General features: G+C 40.1%; 1 protein-coding gene across 4 annotated transcripts in view; it reads right to left on the bottom strand.

Annotated features, from left to right (window-relative positions):
• The window catches only part of FER (FER tyrosine kinase), a 442861-nt gene that overhangs the window by 152355 nt on the left and 267780 nt on the right, over positions 1–22726 (bottom strand). For all 4 annotated transcript variants that reach the window (XM_061152123.1, XM_061152124.1, XM_061152122.1 and 1 more), the window contains exon 13: positions 2756–2812. In XM_061152123.1, the coding sequence (XP_061008106.1) occupies positions 2756–2812 (57 nt within the window). Of the gene's footprint in view, positions 1–2755; positions 2813–22726 lie in introns of those variants that run through there.

The raw sequence follows: 22726 nt of genomic DNA, 5'->3' as shown, positions 1-22726 counted from the left end.
TGGGTCAACCGTGAAAATGAAGGCAGAACCCACCATATCCCCCCATCCCCACTGCCACTTCCCTGATCCGACCAGCAACCATCATCTTTAGTCAGGTAAGGATAAGAGCTTCCTAACCTTGCAACTCAGCCTCCTCTCAACACAGGAGCCCAAGTGAGCTCTGTAGAAGGCATGATCATCTCGCTCCTCCAGGCAGTCATCCCCCAGCTTACCCTTTTCACACATGTTAAAGCCAGAGTGATTCCACTGACCTGCATGGTTCTACACGATCTGTGCTGCCTCAGCCACCTGCTGCCTGAGTCTGTTCCTTCTTGCCTACTCGGCTACAACCAACTGCCTCTCCCGCTCATCAGTGTAATCTGCATTCATACTCCCTCTGCCTAAAACCCCTTTCCTCATTTGACCACGTGGCTAAATCCCTTCTCACCGCTTTTTATCAGAAAGTAACAATTTTGATAAGGCTTACCTGGATTCCCCTATTAAAAATCCCAACTCCAACCAAAAGCACTCTATTAATTCCTTATGTTTTCACAGGATTAGCATCTTTAACATTATGAAGTTTACCTATTTATTAAGTTTATTGTCTGTCTGTCTTTCCCTGCTAGATAGAATGTGAGCTTCATAAGGGCAAGGACATTTGTCTGCTTTTTTCATGGATGTATCCCAAGTTCCTTGGGGAGTGCCTAGCATACAGTAGGCATTCAATAAATATTTGAGGAATTAATATTCTTGATTACCAGCTATCAAACACAGTATAAATACGGTGGCTCAGTAAAAGTTACAGTTACCATATTAACCTTATGATACTACTAAAATCCCATAGTATGTAAGTATAGGCTAATTCTCTTTTTTCTCATGCACTTTCAAGCAGTATACGATAAATACTCAGAACAGGTAATGAAAATATTAAACGAAAATTTTCAACTCAGAAATATTTGCTGAAACTAAGCTATATGCTTAGTCACTCAGTTGTGTCCAACTCTTTGCAACCCCACAAACTGTAGCCCACCAGGCTCCACTGTCCATGGGGATTCTCCAGGCAGTAATACTGAAATGGGTTGCCCTGCCCTCCTTCAGGGGATCTTTCCAAACCAGGAATCAAACCCGGGTCTCCAGCACTGCTGGCAGATTCTTTACCATCTGAGTCACCAGGAAGCCTGAAATTAAGCCATACATGTCTCTAAAGTTGAAGTGTTTGTTTTATTAAAATGATTAAATTTATTAAAACTGGTATATGCTACTGCCTTGTCATTGAAAATAATTATTCTTTCAAATAACCTTACTAAGTAAGGATCTAATGGATAAAATTCCTAATATGTGAAGCATCATGTATCACATAATAACTGAAATCTCTCTCTCTAACTGAAAACACTTTTTTTTTCCTTAGTACTGAAAAATCTGCCCTTCTCAACACACTTTTTCAGTAACTGGTTTAATCTTAAAACTATATTTAATTGTATTTTCATGGAAATTACTTTATTTTCTTTGTAATAATTTTTAGTCCAATCACTGATACTGAGTTACTTAAAGTAATAAAAAAGTGAAATATTTCCTTAAGAATTATGGTTACATAATAGAGGAAATAAACATACTAGCTACTGTAGCTTGAAATTCTTTAGAATTTACTTACTAAATAAGTATTAAAAATCAATAGAAACTGTTTTCTAATAGCAATTTAATGCTTATATTTGGAAAAATAATTTTAAAATAATAAGAATTCTGCAAAGTAGATTGTTTCAACAGGGATTCACTTTCCTAACACATAGCAAAGCTAAAAAATAGGGGAATCTGTCAACTCATCAAGTTTGAATCAAGAAAAGTAATGGATAATCATTTTATTTCTTTACTTGAAATGCTGAGCCTTAAATTCTAGTACTGATCACTCATAAGTGTATGAGTAACAGTTTTCCCTATCTGGATTTTACATTATTTCTTCCATTGTATTACGAACCCCAACTTAATTAAGCCATCAATAAAGAAGTTAATGCTTGTCTATTGGAACTCAATTATAAATTAATAATCAATGTCCAAATAACCCATTTAATTATTAAATATGTGCCATTATTATTAGGTATAATATACTTTCATATTGCCTATGAGTTGAAAGAAATTTCCAGCCGGTTTGTAAGAAAGTGACTTTTATCATATATAGCTACCTCCTCTGACCACTAACAGAGCTAGCTACACAATGAATGTATTGAAACGTGTCCTGCCCACATCATTCTCAGATTGAAACAACATGTCCCATGTTGTCACATATTGTGATTCTACATACATCCTGAGATCCCTAAATGTTGTCACGTACTGATTCTACATACATCCTGAGATCCCAAGGAGCAGTACTGCATTTTTTCTGAACTATCATGTGTAACCAGAAACAAGTGGAATAAGACTTTTAGGTGTTTACATTTTTATTACCTCACAGTTTCTTTCCAAATCTCAGTTCACTAGTTTTGGTTTTACTACAATGTAATAAAAATTATTGTGGTTTTTAATCTTTTCAGAGGAAAATTTACAATATACTATTTTTTAAAAAGTCAATGTAATCCTCAAACTTTTCAAAGATTTTCACACTTCTTTTTCCATGAACATCACAGTATTTGTAACAGATACGGCACTGTGTTCTTCTATGTTCATGTGCGAATGTACTTTGCTGTGTGTAAGAATATTAGAAAGGCTTTGAAGAAAACGAAGAATCACGGCATTCACAATCACTATAAAGACTTTTGGTTATTCAGTTCAGTGGATTACATACCTTGCCCAGTAATTCTCCCAATGTGACATCTTCGTGATTGAGAACCCACTTCTTATCCTATGGCAAAAAGAAAGAATGGTATTTTTACCTTAAGTGAGAAATGCAATTTCTGTAAGATGCATTTGAGGCCGTGGCAAATAGACCTAAGGGATATTTCATTCATACCATTCAATCAACAGCACACAAAGAAGTTGTAACCTCAAGAGGTTATAAAACAGGTTTAAGAAGTGTTACTACACAACAGAACTTTAAGATCTACATTATAGCAAACTTTTATCAGAGTTCTCAGCCTTCAAAATGATGGTACCCCTGTAAGTAGAACACAACATATACTCTCCTCCCACCATAAAGCTTAGGCTATGCTGTTATTTGTCATTTCAGAATGCTGTGTCATCAGTACGTGAGGAAATTTCATTTTGCAATGTGAAATTTCCAATCCTCACTTCATCATACAGAATTATTGTTCTACCCAAACCACATTCCTAAGATCTAATTTTTCCACAGCTGGTCATGAGTTATGGATGCCTATTTTGGTGAATATAGTCCCATATCTTTGCCAAGTAATTTCCTGCAGCATAATAAAGCAACAAACATTACAGTATCATCAAGGTACACAAGACCAACGATGCAAACAGGCCATTATATAAGAATACCCCATGATCCGATCTCAAGCACTAATCACTACTTAGGGAAGATTTTATCATCTAAAAAGTCTCAGCTATGATCAAGGTACACAAGACCAATGACGCAAACAGGCCATTATACAAGAATACCCCATGATCCGATCTCAAGAACTAATCACTACTTAGGGAAGATTTTATCATCTAAGAAGTCTCAGCTATGAGAGCCCACAATGCTGCAATGGCAGGAAGACATATAAATTAAAAAAGGAGGAAAAAAGGTAGGGGACAGACTGGAGAAAGGAGGGAAGGGAAAAAGAGGTGAAAAAGAAAAATTCTGGAGTGCTATGTTTCAGTCTTTCTTTTAAAAAGCTTGCATTAGACCATAGTATTCCCCCGTTCAGTTCAGTTCAGTTCAGTTACTCAGTCATGTCCAACTCTTTGCGACCCCATGAACTTCAGCACGCCAGGCCTCCTGTCCATCATCAGCTCACGGAGTATACCCAAACTCATGTCCATTGAGTTGGTGAAGCCATCCAGCCATCTCATCCTCCCACCTTCAATCTTTCCCAGCATCAGGGTCTTTTCAAATGAGTCGGCTCTTCGCATCAGGTGGCCAAAGTATTGGAGTTTCAGCTTCAACATCAGTCCTTCCAATGAACACCCAGGACTGATCTCCTTTAGGATGGACTGGTGGGATCTCCTTGCAGTCCAAGGGACTCTCAAGGGTCTTCTCCAACACCATAGTTCAAAAGCATCAATTCTTCAGCGCTTAGCTTTCTTCACAGTCCAACTCTCACATCCATACATGACCACTGGAAAAACCATAGCCTTAACTAGACAGACCTTTGTTGGCAAAGTAATGTCTCTGCTTTTCAATATGCTTCTAGGTTGGTCATAACTTTCCTTCCAAGGAGTAAGAGTCTTTTAATTTCATGGCTGCAATCACCATCTGCAGTGATTCTGGAGCCCAGAAAAATAAAGTCTGACACTGTTTCCACTGTTTCCCCATCTATTTCCCATGAAGTGATGGGACGAGATGCCATGATCTTAGTTTTCTGAATGTTGAGCTTTAAGCCAACTTTTTCACTCTCCTCTTTCACTTTCATCAAGAGGCTCTTTAGGTCTTCTTCACTTTCTGCCATAAGGGTGGTGTCATCTGCATATCTGAGGTTATTGATATTTCTCCCAGCAATCTTGATTCCAGCTTGTGCTTCTTCTAGCCCAGCATTTCTCATGATGTACTCTGCATATAAGTTAAATAAGCAGGGTGACAATATACAGCCTTGACGTACTCCTTTTCCTATTTGGAACCAGTCTGTTGGTCCATGTCCAGTTCTAACTGTTGCTTCCTGACCTGCATACAGGTTTCTCAAGAGGCAGGTCAGGTGGTCTGGTATTCCCATCTCTTTCAGAATTTTCCACATTTATTGTGATCCACACAGTCAAAGGCTTTGGCATAGTCAATAAAGCAGAAGTACATGTTTTTCTGGAACTCTCTCACTTTTTCAATGATCCAACGGATGTTGGCAATTTGATCTCTTGTTGCTTTGCCTTTTCTAAAACCAGCTTGAACATCTGAAAGTTCTCGGTTCACATATTGCTGAAGCTTGGCTTGGAGAATTTTGAGCATTACTTTACTAGCATGTGAAATGAGTGTAATTGTGTAGTAGTTTGAACATTCTTTGGCATTGCCTTTCTTTGGGATCGGAATGAAAACTGACCTTTTCCAGTCCTGTGGCCACTACTGAGTTTTCCAAATTTGCTGACATATTGACTGCAACACTTTCACGTAGACTGAAATATAACTGTGATCTATAGGACCAATTGCAACAAGTAGTCAAACATCTTGATGTAAAAACTCACCCCAACCATGGCTTTAAAATGTCCTGGACAGCCATTTTGAAGTATTTTACCTTCTGAAACTCTCTGTACCCAGCCAGTACCCGCTGATAGGTCAACAAAAGGAACAATAATGATTGCTTTGAAAGAACATTTTACATGTAAGATCTGCAGGGGTTCCTAACAGGCCTCCTTAAGATGGCATTTGGATTATTCTGAAGTAAAGGCAATGGCGAGCCTGCGGACTCAAGGGAAAATTTTACCTCCCTCTTAAGAATTGAAATGTGGTGATCTGCCCACAGTAACAGTCATTACCAGAAATCACTTTTCATGGCCTACGGAATGACAAGGCAAACATCCATTACTAAACACCGGCTCTTCTTCTCTGAGAATCACCCTCCTCCTCTCTGAAGCCTTGGGCTCCTATACATTCCTTAGCTCAGGATGGCATATGTATCTTTTAGATTCCTTACTCTGAACTTCTCATGCCTATGGTGTTCCTATATGTACAAAATTAGATTTGATTTTTCTTCTCCTGTCAATCTGTCCTGTGTCAATTTAAATATTACACTAACCAGAGAAACTAGAAGGATAGAAGAAAGTTTTCTGCCTCCATTTCAACCCAAGTATAAAACCAGAACTATAAAGGTCCTGGAAGTAAACACAAGAGAACATCCTCATGACCAAAATTCCTTAGGATACAAAAAGCACATTAAACAAAAAATAGAATTTATCTAATTAAAAATAAGTACTTCTCCAAAATCTCGTTAAAAAAAAAAAGAAAAGTCCAACTACAATCTGGAAGAACATTTTTTGAAACACATATAAATGACAGATCATTTCTATGTAACACAGAGAATGCATATCTCAAAAACAAGATGACAAACAACCCAATTTTAAGAAATTAGGTAGAATACTTCACAAAAGAGGATGGACAAATGGACAGTAAGCACATCAAAAGATGTTAACACCATCAGTCAGTAACATACAAAAACAAACCACAATAAGATGCCCCTTCACATCATTAGAATGAAGCACCTTCTGTTTACAATAGCCAAGACAGAGAGACAACCTACAGGTCCATGGGCAGGTGAATGGATAAAGGTGATGTGGTGAGGTGGTATGTGCATACACACACACACACACACACTCAATGGACTATCACTCAGCCATAAAAAAGAATGAAATAAAGCCATCTGCTGCAACACAGACAAGCCTAGAAGTTATCACATGAAGTGAAGTCAAACAGAGGAAGACAAATATCATATGATCCCACTTATATGTGGAATCTCAAAAAATGATGCAAATGAACTCACTTACAAAACAGAAACAGATTCACAGACATAGAAAAGAAACTTATGGTTACCAAAGGGACAAAGAGGTAGGGAGGGATAAATTAAGTAGGGGTATGGAATCAGCAAATATAAATTATCATATATAAAACAGACAAATGAAAAGTCTTATTGTATACATACAGAATTAATTTTCTGTACACCAGAAACCAGCACAGCATGTAAATCAACCATACATCAATCAGACAAAAGCAGTGCCTGGAGAGCCTCTGTCTGGGAAAGGGCCCCTAACTCTGCAATTTAAATAATGGCTGTGGTGTTACCTGGGGTTAAAGATGAGGGGCGCTACTGCCATCTTTAGGGGTGTAACAGGAGAAAGGGGGTCTGGGACGCTTATTATTGCCAGAATGGCTGTTATCCAGAGGGTCACTCTTGGTTTGAAGTCACGAAAATAACCTTTCTACTGATGGGCAGGAAAGCATGTTAGGTGGGGAGAAGACAAAACTGGGAGTGGACTAAACGGATGACCAAATCCCTGCAACTGAGGAGGAGTCCATTAAGAGTAGGACGCTCTTAATCTGTTTTAGCTGAAAATGAAGATCAAAAGGAAGGCGCCTGGAGCCTCAGAATTTAGATTTGTGAGTCCATCTCTAAGAGGGAGGGACAAAATACCCAAAGGGAGTCCAGCGACAGTTTGTTAGCTGCAGTTTCGTAGGAACACAGACAGAGGGGCAAACTCCAGTCTGTCAAACTGGGAAAAGGCAGCAGCGCTTGACACACACCCTGATGAGGGGAGCGATCCGACTCCTCCCTTAGAATAGATGAGATATTCCTGCTGGGGCTGCGAAGGGCTGAGAAAGGCAAGCCACTGGAGGCACACGATGACACTAAAGCTTCACCCAACACTGTGCCTCTGACCTGGGCTCTGATGAACACGGTAACAAAGGAAGTCTTCTGTAACTTTATCATTGGGGAAAACAGAGTCAACAGGCAGAAACTCCATCAGAATGTAACTCAAAGGTAAGGCAGGGAACAGACACACTAAGTTACATGGAGTTTGGAGAATGGAGAGGTGCTGAAGGAGACTGGATCCTTGACTTGCCCATCATCTTTACTGACCTCACTTCTTCTCCCCTTTGCTCCCCAGGAAAGAAAAGCCACACTCAGAAGGACTGCCAGAAAGAACCGCAGCTCGCTCCTCAACAACTGTCCCAGACTTAGTATGTCCTACAGAGATTACAGGGCTTCCCTGGTAGCTCAAAAGCAAAGAATCCGCCTGCAGTGCGGGGATGTGGCTTCGATCCCTGGGTTGGGACGATCCCCTGGAGAAAGGCATGGCACCCACTCCAGTCTTCCTTCTGGAAAAACCCCATGGACAGAGGAGCCTGGTGGGCTACAATCTATGGGACTGTAAAGAGCCAGACGTGACTGAGTACACATGGAGATTACACCCCATATTCTTATCTTTATCTTTGCTCTGCTTTCTATAGAGGGGCAGGTAGATTTGTGCAACTTTCTTGAATGTGGAGAAGAATCAGAGGAGTGGACACAGACTGCCTCCAAGAAACACGAGTAGCAGTGTCTTCCCTGGTTTCACAGATTTACTAGTACCGAATGAAAACGAAAACTGTACCAAAGTATAAGTCAAAAGAAATAAAAGACATAAAACTATGCATCAAAGTTGTAATGAATAGAGCTAACAGTTTTGTTTCATCTGCTTGCTAGAGATTTATCATCAATATATCTACAAATCTACATTCAAGACTAATGATTAAATTTCTCTGATGCAAAAGCTATAAAATACTTGATTTAGACTATTCAAGTGTTCTTGACATTAGGGTTTTATGCTTTAATTCATAAGTACTAACATTTCACTACTATGGTGAAAGAAACATACTTTCTCCATTTATCAGTTACCTGTGAAAATGAAACAAAAATTTTTTGAAACATCAAATTATTTGGTCTAAATTGGACAACTTATTTTTAAAGGGGGGAATGGAAGGAAACTCTAAGACCTTAATACATTTTTTAAACTATGAATTTCTGGGGAATTCCCTGGTGATCTAGTGGTTACGACTTGGTGATTTCACTGTCGAGGTCCCGGCTTCAATCCCCTGTCAGGAACTAAGATCCCACAAGCCTTGTGACATGGCCGAAAAAAAAAAAAAAGAGAGAATTTTTGGGATTTGTCAACTGATCAGAATATTTTTTAAAACTGCCCAAGAGCAGATTTAAAGTCAGCCCACAGTACAGGCAAGGGGATGTCCCAGGCGGCACCAGTGGTAAAAAACCCACCCACCAATGCAAGAGACAAAGGATGCCTGGGTCAGGAAGCTTCCCCTGGAGCAGAAAATGGCAGCTGGCTCCAGTGTTCTTGCCTGGAGAATCCCATGGACAGAGGAGCCTGGTGGGCTACAGTCCAAGGGGTCGCATGGGGTCGTACACGGCTGAGCACACAGTCACGCGTAGTATAAGCAAAGGAAAGCAAGTATCTATCACCCCTTGTCTGAAAACCAAGCTTTTATAAAGAGAAGCTGGGGACACATTTTTAACATGCTCCCAGACACACTGGCTTGCTAAATCACAGAAGTCACATTAGATTGAATGTATCGTCTCCACTTCACTTTGAAAACCAAAGCCTTGAGAAGATAAAATTCTGACTGTCATCACACAGGTACTAAGTTTCAGTTAAGAACTTCAGTCTTCTGTCTTTTGGCCTACTGTTCCAACATATTCTGTTTTGATTTCACTGGTCTCTTCAGTGTGGTAAAGAACATTACGTTAAAATAAAACTCAGTAGTATAATAATTTTCTCACTCTAAATAATATATATATATCAAGTAATTAAAAAGAAGAGTCAAATTAAGAACATACTATCTGTAACATGACTAAGTGTCATTAATTTTTAAAATCTTAAATATTTATCTACCGTATATGATAAATGAATGTTATGTTATCAAAGAGCCAATTCGTGCCACGTTGTGGAACTACCTTAGAGGTAAAAATTTTCAGAAAGTCTCACTGAGACCTTTAACTCATATTTAATATAATCAATTCCAAAAAGTTTTTTCATTTGAATTATAGAACAGGAAGGTCAATGAAGCAGTTCTGACAATTAAATCACTGGGGCAACTCAGCCAAGAGATATGAGAATTCTCCCTAAAGCACACCTGGGATAAAATTGACACACCTCCTCTATGGCAATAAGATTGATTCCAGCTTGCTCACCTCCCAGAATTTCAACCTAATTTCTAGTTGAATTATAAGTAGTTGTCCAAGTGCCAATTTAGAAGTCTACATTGAGAGTGTAGCTCATCATTTATTTTCATGGGTAGCCTTAAGTACAGTTTTAACAGATGGTTGTCATGGCAACATTTCTCAGTCAAAGTTTTAGGATGTGTCAAGATTATTTGTATTCTGTTCCCAAAAATCTTGTGGTCCCCATAATTGTGTTATCAAATAATGCCAAGTCCCAATTTACAACTATGTCTTAATGATTAAAAAAAACAAACCATGGGTAAACTTCATGAATGTAGCTTAAGATAATAAAGAGCTTTAGGACTATTAATAATAAGCATGAATTGCACAATTATTACTCTAATGATATATCAGTGCTTTAGTGGCACATTAAAAAAAAAATCAGTAAATCACTGCATTGCAAGTAGATACAAGACTAGAATGTAAGAAATAAAAGTGTAGAATAATTTTTTATATCATTGCTTATCTTTTAATTATTAGAGCTATTTTCATTTTTGTAGTATCTAATACTTACGTAGAAATTCCTGGGACAGGAGAGCAAACACTCCCTGAACGACACCAGTCAGTGGGTCTGGCACTGGACTTCAGTGAAGCGCGGCTGACTGACCTGCTGCACGGTCTCAGGCACACAGCACGCCGCAGACTGTGCAGAAACACTGGGCAGGACCCCCGTGCCTGTCCTACGGGCAGCAGCTTGCCTGTGAGCCCCACTCCCCTAGCGCGGCCCCCACGCTGTGGTGATGTAAACTGACCGTCTGTCTGGGGGTCGGTTTCTGTTTGTATTCACGTTCATTCGTGTATTTTCTCTAGGTTTCACATGTAAGTGATACCATGTGGTATTTGTCTTTCTCTGAATTGTCTTCACTAAGCATACTATTGTGTTCACCAATACTGCAGCGAAAGGTAACATTTCCATCTTTTCATGACTAATATTCTATTGTGTATATAAACCACTTCTTATGCCAATCACCTGTTGATGGGCACCTGAATTGTTTGCATGTCCTGGCTCTTGCAAACAGTGCTGTTATGAACATCGGGGTGCATGTATTTTTTTTTTTTAATTAGAGTTTTTGTTTTTTCAGGATATATGCTCAGGAGTGGAACTTCTGGATCATATGGTAACTCTTAAGTTTTTTAAGGTCCTTCATACTGTTTTCCATAATGGCAGCACCAATTTGCATTCCAACCAACAATGTACAAGGGTTCCCTGTTTTCCACATCCTCTCCAACATTTATTATTTGTAGACTTTTTGACAACAGCCATTCTAACTGGGGTGAGATGCTACCTCATTGCTGTTTTGATGTGCATTTTGCTAATAACTAGAGAAGTCAAGGATCTTTTCATGTGCATGTGTCTTCATTGGGAAAAAACGTCTATTTAGCTTTTCTGCCCATTTTTTTTATTGACCTACTTATATTTTTGATACTGAGTTTGTGAGTGGTCTATATTTTAGATATTAATCCTCTGTGGGTGGAATCATTTACAAATAATGTCTCCCATTCCATAGGCTGTCTTTTGGATTTGTTAATGATTTCCTTTGTTGAGCAAAAGCTTTTAAGTTTCATTAGGTTCCATTTATTTGGTTTTGCTTTTATTTCTTTTGCCTTGACAGAATGAACTAAATATTCCTACAATTTGTGTCAAAGAGTATTTGGTCTCTGTTCTCTTCTAGGAGTTCTGTGGTGCCATGTCCTACCTTTAGGTCTTTATTTTGGTATGTGATGTGATGGAATGGTCTAATTTCATTGTTCTACACATAACTGTCCAGCTTTCGCAGCACTACTTGTTAGGATTTTAATATTTCACGAACTCCCAAGTTTTCACACCCTTGAACAGAAGGCAACTAAGAGGAAAAGTCGTGCAGTGAGTTTCAAGGTTCGTGTGAATAAGGTTCACACAAGCAGGGCGCCGGCAGCACCGTTCATCCACGTGTCCTGGCCTTCCCAGAGACTCACCACCCTAAAGGATGCCTCTCCTCCAGAACCTCCTACCCTGCCATCCGCGCCAAATCCCATCTTTAACAGAGTACACAGCTGTTACTGTCTGTCTTGAGATCTCCCCCAGATGTATATTTGTTCACAAAGGCTACTACTCACTGAATGTAAAAACAAATTTGTTTACATTTCAAAAGGTAATACCAGTTACACCTATTTTATTAAAGACAAAAAAGAAATGGGCAATTCTAAGTTAACAGGCAAGCTAAACAATTATATGACTTAGATTAGCTAGACAAATATTCAATATGGTTAACAAATTATTAACATTGGGGATTTTATCTTAATATTTAGTTACAATATTAATATAATATTTAGTGTCTTTTTAGTGGCCTCATCTTGAATCTTTTTGTAATACAGTACATACCTGTGCTTGCATGGTCTCCACTAGGAGACTTATGACACTAGGAGATCTTTCACTAGGAGATTTATGACACAATATGCATCTGGAATTCACCCTCATTACTAGCAGAGGAGGTGTTTCATCACTTGGGAGAAGGAAATATTCCAACGGGCTCTGGCAGTAATACCCATAGTCTTCGTATTCTTTAAGATTAATACAATCAGCATAAAATGACTTTTTCCCCGAAAAAGCCATTGGAATGCACCTAATACCTCTGTATTTCTAAATAGATAATTTAAGTCTTATCAAAGAGACATTAATTACAATGACAAACATTGCTAGAAAATACTCCTGATATCTAAAAAAGATCTTCCAAGAATAATTTTTAACACTGAATTGTTTAAATACTTAGGACACTTGAAGTTGCCTCAAAATAAACTGAAATTTGAAAAATTAAATATTCTAATGTCGTATTCTTAGGAATGATGTATCTTGAGGCCAAATTTCTTATCTGTGAATGTGATCAATCCCTGTAAATCACACACTTCTAGGAAAAATGGTAATTCTGTAAGAAAATATGAATAATTCATACACAAAATCAGTTGTAAGAAATGAATTTAACTAACCAGGCTTACTGCCCATGTTTTACACAACATTTCAAAGTAAATAGAAGAATAAAATTTAAGTAAAGCAACAGAGATTAAAAGGTCCATTAAGAGTTAATCCAATTTTAGCACCATATTCTAAAGCAGAATACCGTGACCATTCTATTTGATAACTCAAACCTTGTTTCTTATTTCTCAGAAAACCTTTGGCTTTCAGAAGTAAATTAGTAAATACAGACAAAAGTAGAAGCATATGCTGAAACATAAAACAACAAAATTGATTAAAATGTCTCACAGAGTGAATTAAAGGTAAATTTTTTCTCTGAAACAAGGTTAAAATTCATAGCTAAGCCATCAGGTAATTTCTAAATTTATTCCTTATATTAGAGTGAATTTTTATATGTCAATCTTTCTTACAATGAAACATTTCACAATAAATACCAGAGAAAGCATTTAAATCACAGAAATTCGTATTAAAAAAAGTGGAAGTTTATTCAATAGATTCATTACAGACTATAATTTCTAACTTTATCCATTTTAGTCCCAGAATTGCAAAAAAAAAAAAAAATCTGTCTTGAGATCTTTTTTTTTTTTGCTTTCCTTTTCTTTTCTGAAAGGAATGCAAATAGATGAGGCAGAGAAGAGTGAAAAGTAGAACACACCTGCCACTACCATGGTAAAATAACAATAAAATGTAATTATACTCTTCTGGAAGAAAGTAGGACTTCTGAAATGAGCGGTCAAAAGGTCTGGTCTATTTCACATAAGACACATGAATGGACTCTATACAGTCAAAGAGACTACTAGGAAAGATTTTTCCAGGACTCACTCTGAGACACAATATAATACACAAGAAGATACGGAACAGTCTGGAATACACCAGGCTATGGCAACTTACTAAAACAAAGCCAAAACAGTGAAATAGCATGATGGGGAAACAATGGAAGCTGAGATACAACTCAGCCTGGCTCTGAATCCATCCTAATTTTATATTTATGCACACACACACAAACACATACTGAGTTGTACTAGAAATTCAAAGATATGTGAATTCAAAGCTACCCAGTTCCTGTTCTCAAAGGTTTTAATGTAAGCATATGGAGAATAAAGGGTCAGAAGTATGAATAGTCTAGAGCAAGAACACTAAAATACACATGATCTATATAAAGATGCATAAAAAGGCTTCACAGAAGAGGTAGAAAGGTTTCTCAGTTTTCTCAGAGTAACTTTTCCTTAACTTCCTACAAGCAACTGAACTATGAAAACCACAAAGTTCCTGCTTCAGGTGTTCAGGAGGTGCTTACAATGCTTGCTCCTCCCTACGGTCCTTGAAAGGATGAAGGTTAAATGGAAATTTATTTGGGGTGAAAAGAAAAAAGCACAGGAGGTATGTGTACCTGTGCAGGAGTGGAACACAGGGGTGGTTAGGGGTTCCGAAGTCTCTTTATCTGTAGCTGATGATTGTCATCATTCCACTGATGCTAACTTTCTTCTTCTAGAAACCAGATGGTCTGTTTTTCTAACTCCATTCCCCAAAATATTTCTCCTAGTATACCAGGCAGTAGTCTCTGACATAAGCCATAAAAGTCATCACTCCTATGGAACTCAGTGTTACAACTACACTGGAGGGGAAGAGATCAAAGATTAGGGAGATACATAGTTCTGGAATTTCAAGACAGACTCAAAACTTAAGGGTGTATTCTATTAGACCCTTATGACAAGGTGGTTACAATCCACACATTAAGTACATTACCAATAAATTTAAGAATCCAAATGTCATTGCAAGCACTGCTTCTCTAGGAAAGTTCATCTCCAAAGAACAAACTTTCAGAGTACACTCAGTTCAAAATGTTAAAGTGTCACATGAGTAACAGATGTTAAAAGTCAGAAAAAGTAATCCATATTGTATTTGAGAACTTAGGGGGAAAAAATTCATGAAAGAAGTAAAAAGAAAAGTCTTGAATAGGGTTATAATTCTGATACACTAAAAGGAGAAAATAACTTCAATAAATATACAGGGAAAAGTACAGATTGTCTAAAAAGAGTGAATACACCAATATTGTGTTGTTTAGTCACTAAGTCATGTCCAACCCTTTTGAGACCCCCTGAACCATAGCCCACCAGACTCCTCTGTCCATGGGATCTTCCAGGAAAGAGTACTGGAATGCATTGCCATTTCCTTCTCCAGGGGAATCTTCCTGACCCATGTCTCCTGCATTGGCAGGCAGACTCTTTACCACTGAGCCACCAGGGAAGCCCTCACACCAATATTGTACACCCCTAAGTTTTTAAAGGCAGTAGTATTGGGTATGGCAAGTAGATGGGGAAACAGTGGCTGACTTTATTTTCCTGGGCTCCCAAATCACTGCAGATGGTGATTGCAGCCATGGAATTAAAAGACGCTTACTCCTTGGAAGGAAAAGTTATGACCAACCTAGACAGCATATTAAAAAGCAGAGACATTACTTTGCCGACAAAGGTCCGTCTAGTCAAGGCTATGGTTTTTCCAGTGGTCATGTATGGATGTGAGAGTAGGATTATAAAGAAAGCTGAGTGCCGAAGAATTGATGCTTTTGAGCTGTGGTGTTGGAGAAGACTCTTGAGAGTCCCTTGGACTGCAAGGAGATCCAACCAGTCCATCCTAAAGGAGATCAGTCCTGGGTGTTCACTGGAAGGACTGATGCTAAAGCTGAAACTCCAATACTTTGGCCACCTGATGCAAAGAGCCGACTCATTTGAAAAGACCCTGATGCTGGGAAAGATTGAGGGTGGGAAGAGAAGGGGATGACAGAGGATGAGATGGTTGAATGGCATCACTGACTCAATGGACATGGGTTTGAGTAAACTCCGGGAGTTGGTGATGGACAGGGAGGCCTGGCGTGCTGCGGTTCATGGGGTCCCAAAGAGTTGGACACAACTGAGCAACTGAACTGAACTGATTGGGTAGAAAAACTAGAGATATACTTTCTGACCAAACCATGGAGAGCTTTAAGTACCAAGCAACCTAGTAGTCACTGAATCTTATACCCAACTGTCTCTAAACTTTTATCACCTTTTTTTTTTAATGTGATGCAGTCACTGGGCAAACTGGTATAAATACAGTTGTCCCTGCTCCTTTTCATTAAGCACAACTATAAACCAGGAAATAAGGAAGAGACGATGGAAGAACTCTGAACGGCGGTAAGAGCAAAGTGGACCATGTGGGACCCCAGGATTGGGGACGTGGTTGCAGCAGGATGTCCCCCAAACGACAAAGGAGGCCTAACTCTCAGAGTGGCTACAGAAGACAGCCCAGGGAGGCCCATTCTCCTCCGGGTTCACACGTCTGTCCTGCTCAGCATCAGGTAAATCCAGCATCACCTGCGAGGGGGCCGGCGGGGAGCAGGTAAGAGCAGTCAGGGCCAACCCTCTCTTTCTCACCGGGGCTGAGACTCCCTGCCCTGCCAAGAGGTATGGGGGCAGCTCCGAAAGCAAGGGCAGGAGGGACCCCAGAACAACAGCGGCCAAGACTGGGAAGTCCTTGGTCCCAAAGACCTGATATTCTTCTCTGAGACCAAGAATTACCAAAGTAGTTAGGCTGCTGGTAAAGGAAATGCTGCCAGACAAAAGCAGCCTAGCCTGGGAAGCCTTTGTCCCCACAGAGCTAAGACTCCCATCTCCTTCCCAGACATGGGCAGCTGGCGCTGGGAGGGAAATGACAGAGAACCCGACCACAGGCAGCCAGCCCACGAAGGGCTCTCTGTTCCTTATGGTCAGCAGAGTTCAGCCAAACACACAGCAGACAGCCTACGTGCCCGACACTGTGGTACACCACAGGGAGAGGAGCAGGTGGAAACCAGGTAAACCAGCAAAGTCATACCACAAAGTCTCCAAGAATTGAACAGTCGCTTAAACCAGTCAGCAAAAGCAAGCCAGGTCTCACACACCAAACCTAAACCAGGTGACCGCCTATAAAAACAGAAGATCTAAATAGGATCCAGAATCTCCTAACAAAATAAAATGTTCAGAGTACAACACAAGTCGTCCATCATAACCAAGGCCAAGGAAATCACAACCTGAGTGAGAAAAGACAGTCAACAGGCACCAAAACGGGGGCAGATCAGATGCTGGGATCATCTCTCAAGAATTTCAAAGCAGCTACAAGAATGCCTCAACAATCAAACTCTCTCGAAATAAAAACAGATTACCTCAGCAACAGAAACAGAAGTTATAAACCAGAAAAATGATAATCATAGTACTAAGAAAATTCAGGAACAAAAATAAACTGACAGAATGAGCTGATGGTAAAATGAAGATGATAGAAGATAAAATCACTGGACTTGGCCACAGACCAATGGAATTTACCCACTTTAAACAAAGAAAAAAGTTTTTAAAAAGGGAACAGAGACTTGGAGACACATGGGACAATAGAAAAGGTGCAACCTTTCTATCAGAGTCTCAGGCGGAGGGGAGAGACAGAGTGTGTTTCATGCTGCAGAACTACTGAAACAAATAACCGTTGAAAATTTTCCAAATTTGCTCAAAGACACAAATCTACAAATTCAAGAAGCTGAAACAAATTTACATAGGATAAACACAAAGAGATTAGTTCAATTAAGACATAAAATTATATTTCTGAAAACTAACGATAAAGAGAAATCCATATTCAAAGGCAGATTTCTCCTCTGAAGCTATGGAGTTCAGAAGGAGGCAGCACAATTTTTCAAATGCTGAAAGAAAAGAACTGTCCACTGCCACTACAGGTGACGAAAGCATCTTTTAAGAGTAAAGGGAAAAAAATAAATTCTTGGATGAAGGAAAACTAAAAGGATGTGATCAAGAATAAATATAAACAGAGTTGTAATACTTTCTCTCTACTCCTCAATGAATTGCTTTGTGTACCCCAGATACTACAGACAGCAGAACGTTAGTTAGGATAGGTGAGACATAGGAAAAGTAACTCATGGGACAATTCCCCTTCAACTTTCATTTAACTCCCTGCGAGGAAAGAGTTAACACTCTTTAAGCACGTCAGTTTCACCTTGTTCCTGCTTATCTGTATAGCATGAAAGTGAAAGTGAAGTTGCTCAGTCGTGTCCGACTCTTTGCGACCCCATGCACTGTAGCCCACCAGGCTTCTCCATCCATGGGATTCTCCAGGCAAGAATACTGGAGTGGGTTGCCAGTTCCTTCTCCAGGGGATCTTCCCGACCCAGGGATCGAACCCAGGTCTCCCGAATTGCAGGCAGACGCTTTAACCTCTGAGCCACCAGGGAAGCCCCATCTGGACAGCATACTGTTAATCACAGCTGAGCACTTCTGCACTGTTCAGATGTTGCCGAGTAATGCTAGTCCACATGCCTGAAACGGCAGGTCAAGACGAACATGCTGCTGGCTTGTTTAAGGTAAGCATGGAGTCGTGCTGTGCATCTGGTGTCTGGGTTGGGGTCCTCACGTGGCTGGTAATGAAGCAGGTATGTGGTCCACTCCCTCGGAGAATTCTGGACTCTAAGACTCAGTATATATCTGAGTATACTGAGTACAGTGAAAGTGAAGTGAAGCTGTTCAGTCGTGTCTGATTCTTTGCGATCCCACAGACTGACTACAGCCTACCAGGCTCCTCCATCCATGGGATTTTCCAGGCAATACTGGAGTGGGTTGCCATTTCCTTTTCCAGGAGATCTAGTATATCTCTGAGTACATCTCTTCCTGAGTATATCTCTGCAGTTTGTAGATGGAAAGACATGCCCATAAATAGAGTAAGAAATCCTGAGCTTGACCACTCCTTTGCTATTCCTGCCGTCTCACTAGTACACTCTGCTATAATAAATCTTGGCCTTGAGTATAACTTCCTATTAAGTCACGTAAGACTTTCCAGTGAAAGCATGAACTAGTGGTGGCAGCCGAGCTACTAAGTCGCTCTGGGGGCTTGCAGGCTCTGAGAGCGAGGTTCGTGGGCAGCCAGTGGCAGAAACACCATTTGAACCACAGCTGTCTGGCTCTGCAGGCCATGTCCTTTCTAACAAGTCACGCTGCCACCCAAGATGGAGAGATATATTTAAGGCAATGCATGGACTCTTTCACGTTCAGAGATTGACTGTCATGCAGCATAAGTCACTCAGCTGTGTCCAACTCTTTGTGACCCCATGAACTTTAGTCCATGGAATTCTCCAGGCCAGAATACTGGAGTGGGTAGCCGTTCCCCTCTCCAGGGGATCTTCCCAACCCAAGTATCAAACCCAGATCTCCCTGAAGGCAGATTCTTTACCAGCTGAGCTATCAGGGAAGCCCATCATGCAATTATCAGTTTTAATTAACTGAAACACAATGAGTTATATGTTGTATTTCATATTCTAGTTCTAAGAGAAGATTTCTGACTTACATTTCATATACTTGTTTTCAGCAAACAATTGCTATATAATTCAATCATAGATTGCTCTTCATTCACTGAATTGACTACATTATAACCTAATTTAAAGCCTTACATTTTGCATATTCACAGTTTGGGGATCAAAAAATAAACCCACAATAAAAATTTTAAGTTGCAATTAAGTAAAATGACTCCACATAGCTAGCAAAATTATGAATCAATCTTGCAAAATTTTTATATAATCTATAACCTATAATAATGACTTCAGTCTTCAGACCACTTATTCTGACTAGATGAGATATGACAAAAGTTCCATTTCTCATAGTAACTCTATCAATTTTTCTATAAAGTTTAAAGAAATAAAAAACAAGAAAAAATTAAGTCATACCAATAATATTTTCCACTTTCAGGAAAACACTAGGCTTTTGTAATCCTTTATCTTTGTATGTGAATAGGTATAATAGAAGGCACAAGCTATAAAAATAGCTGCAAATAAGAAACGATGACAGCTTGAAAACATTAAAACCTGAATTGGAGAGAATTACTTTGGCTTCACAAAGTAGCTATTTTAAATGAGCAAGGTAGCGAATAAGCAACTTCGCCTTTGCTCTCCTGTGGAAGGCCACCAGCCGCCGCCTGCCTGGGCCGTGGGGGCCTAATCGGGCTTCCTGGTGGCCTGCCACAGGCCGCAGATGGTCGTTACTTGCTATGCCAATTAATCCCTGCCAAACTGCTCTGCGATGGCTGTGCATTTCTTCCTACAGTTATCTTTTTAAAGAGCTTTACAGGGATACAGGGACCTATCTGAAATTAGATTAAGCCGATAACTCAGTGATTAAGAGTAGGCTTTAAATGAATAGTCAGTTCTCCAGGACGAAAACCCACCTAAAATACAACCAGGGATATTACAAACAATCTTAGCTATTCCCATATCCTTCTCATATTCAAAATTCAATAAAAGGAGTTCTTCCATAAAGGGTGGAGAAGAGATAAATTTTAAAGCTATATTTTCACTTTTACATTTTTTTTAGTAGTGACTTCTACCTTAACCAATTACAGGACAACTCATTAATACAGTAATACAACATATTCCCAAGCAAGAGCCAATTATTACAGGTTCAACTTAAGAATTTAGTTACCCAAAACAGTGAAAACGTAAGCTTTATACATCCCATGGTCAAGTAGATGGAAGTAATCATCCAGGATAATGGATTTTTTTAAAGGCAAAAAACACACACTTAAAAAAAAAAAAACTAACTACAATTTAGATTCACAATTTACAACTGAACACCTAAAGCAGATAAATTTCTGAACATATCGACAACATGACACTTCAGAGCTTTTATTTTGAAGCCACAAGCCCAACTATAACCTTTAGGAGGAATAATTAACAAAACGCCACAATACAGAACATAAAATGACTGTCAGAGTCTGTCGTTTTTCTGCTGTTCATACTGTGAAATAATTGCTCTCTCTACTTTTCTCTTCGACACAGCTTTTCAGTCAGTCTGCTTCATTACCTGCTTAGCCTGCTTAGCACATTTGTTCCACTCAAAGTCATAGCCACAGCGTATTTTTAGAGTCCAGGGATTACTCAGAATTTGATCAGCTTTGTCATTAAAGTTATCAGGGTTGCTATAGAATAAAAATCCTCATTGACAAGTATGCAGAGAAGTCTGCCACTATGGACTCTGCTTGGGCAGCTTTTAGTAATTGAATACCTGTTTAAATACTCTACAAATTAATGCTAAATAATTCAAAAGTTCTTTGCTCCCAAATGGTTCTTGTTTGGGAAAGACTTCTATTTATTACCTTAGCAAATATTTCATTATTGTATCTGCAGGTTTCATAAAATACTTTCTCTATGTGTATGGTATACTTTTGTCTTTCAAAGGGAAACTTAATTCTTATTTTTAATTCATGTCTACTCAAATTCCCCACTTAGAAACTTCTGTTCCTATTAGTATACTATTAGTTGAAAAAAGGTTGTATAACTTTCTGTACATATTAATATTTTCCAACTCATTTTTCATCTGAACCTTAGAACACTTCATTTTTCTCAACGAAAACTCTCACAGCCAAAGTCACCCTCCAAAGGGAGATGTGCAGCTGGAACAAGTAAAGAAAAATGCTGATACAGACCCTTTCCACGTTCTGGAAACCAAATGACCAAAAATAGCCAGCTAGAACAATATGCAGGTTCAACCTGGTCTATCAAATTCCTGCAAGACACACCTTATTCTTCACCCATTAATACCACCATTATGTCATGGATAATTATCCCTTTTGCTGACGGAACTGAGCTTAGCAAACACAGTGTGAAAGGGGCAGGGGCTCATTAAAACGGCAGCAGAGTCCCGACTCTGCTCTTGGAGTCTGTTATCCAGAGAGAACAGGAGGAACAGACTGTGCAGCGCCCTCATCCCTAGAGAACAGACGAGAAAACTCAGCTCCTTCCGTCTACTCTTAGCCCCCACCTTGCTCCTCCCTATGCACACCCTGGCCACTGAGATGAGTCCCTCTCAGGAGGGTTTGGCTCTCCCCGCGGTGACCACTGAGGAGGAGGAGGCGTGTCTGAGGAGCAGGTCAGAGCCTGCCCTCCGGGGCAGCATGTCCAGCCTGCGTGGAGGGCAACAGCCTCACAGGCAAGAGACATGCGAGGGGTACCTCTCGCCCTCTTCTCAGGGCAGTGGGGTGGCTTCTGACCCAGACACTGGTCACAAGGGGCTGAGTGGGGCTGAGGACGTGGGATTGATCAGAACCTTCCTCAACAGGTCCAAAGGCTCCGGAATCGCGGCGATCTAAGTCACTGCAGCCCGAGGCCCTGAGCTCTGCGGTGGTGGAGCCAGGAGGCGCTGGAGCCAGACTGCGCGGGCTTGACGCACGGCTGTGCAGGACTCCGCCAGAGACCTCTCCTCCTGGAGCCCCATCTCCCACCTCACGGAGAGGGCAAGAACAGCAGCTATCATACAGAGTGGCTCCAAATACTAACTGAGATTTTTACAGAACTCAGCACAGTGCCTGACACACAGGAAGCTTACCGAACAATAAGCACTCTCCTTCCTCAGAATCCCTCAAACATCTGGGAGAAGGGCAGTCCACCATCTCTCACACTCATCTACCTCCAGCGCCTCGACCGCCCTCTTAAGCAAACCGTGGTCCTGTTCGGACCTTCCTTCCCTCAACGAGCGTTCATCGAGTATCTGTTGAGTGACCATCACTGTGCTGGGCGTTGGCTAAAAAAGGTGACAGAAGCCAGCCCCTCTTCTTGAGAGCAGGAAGAAGTGAAAACACGTTTGCAAATTACAAAGTAAATTAAAAAGCACCAACAGTACTGAGCTAATGAATAAAGTGGAGATAGCTATCTAAGTAGACTGACATTTAAACTGAGTCTGAGACCAGGCAGACACAAGGGAACAATATTCCAGCCAGAAGGCGCAGCTAGGACAAAGGCTCTCAGTCATGGGGAGAGCATGGCCTGTCCAAGCAACAGAGTCCATGCTGACCCCTGGCTTCTCCACTTGGGCATACAGTTAAATACTTGACACCTGTATCTGAACGTGTGATCCTATCTCAAACTAACCACACTCGTAACAGAACTCTCTTCTCTCCAAAAACTGTGTTCTCACAGTGTTCCCCATTTCACTGTTGACGAGCTAACCAGTTC

This window comes from Dama dama, chromosome 9 (genome assembly GCF_033118175.1).
Source record: "Dama dama isolate Ldn47 chromosome 9, ASM3311817v1, whole genome shotgun sequence".
NCBI classification, from domain to species: Eukaryota; Metazoa; Chordata; class Mammalia; order Artiodactyla; family Cervidae; genus Dama; species Dama dama.
This window is presented reverse-complemented; position numbering and strand designations above follow the sequence as displayed.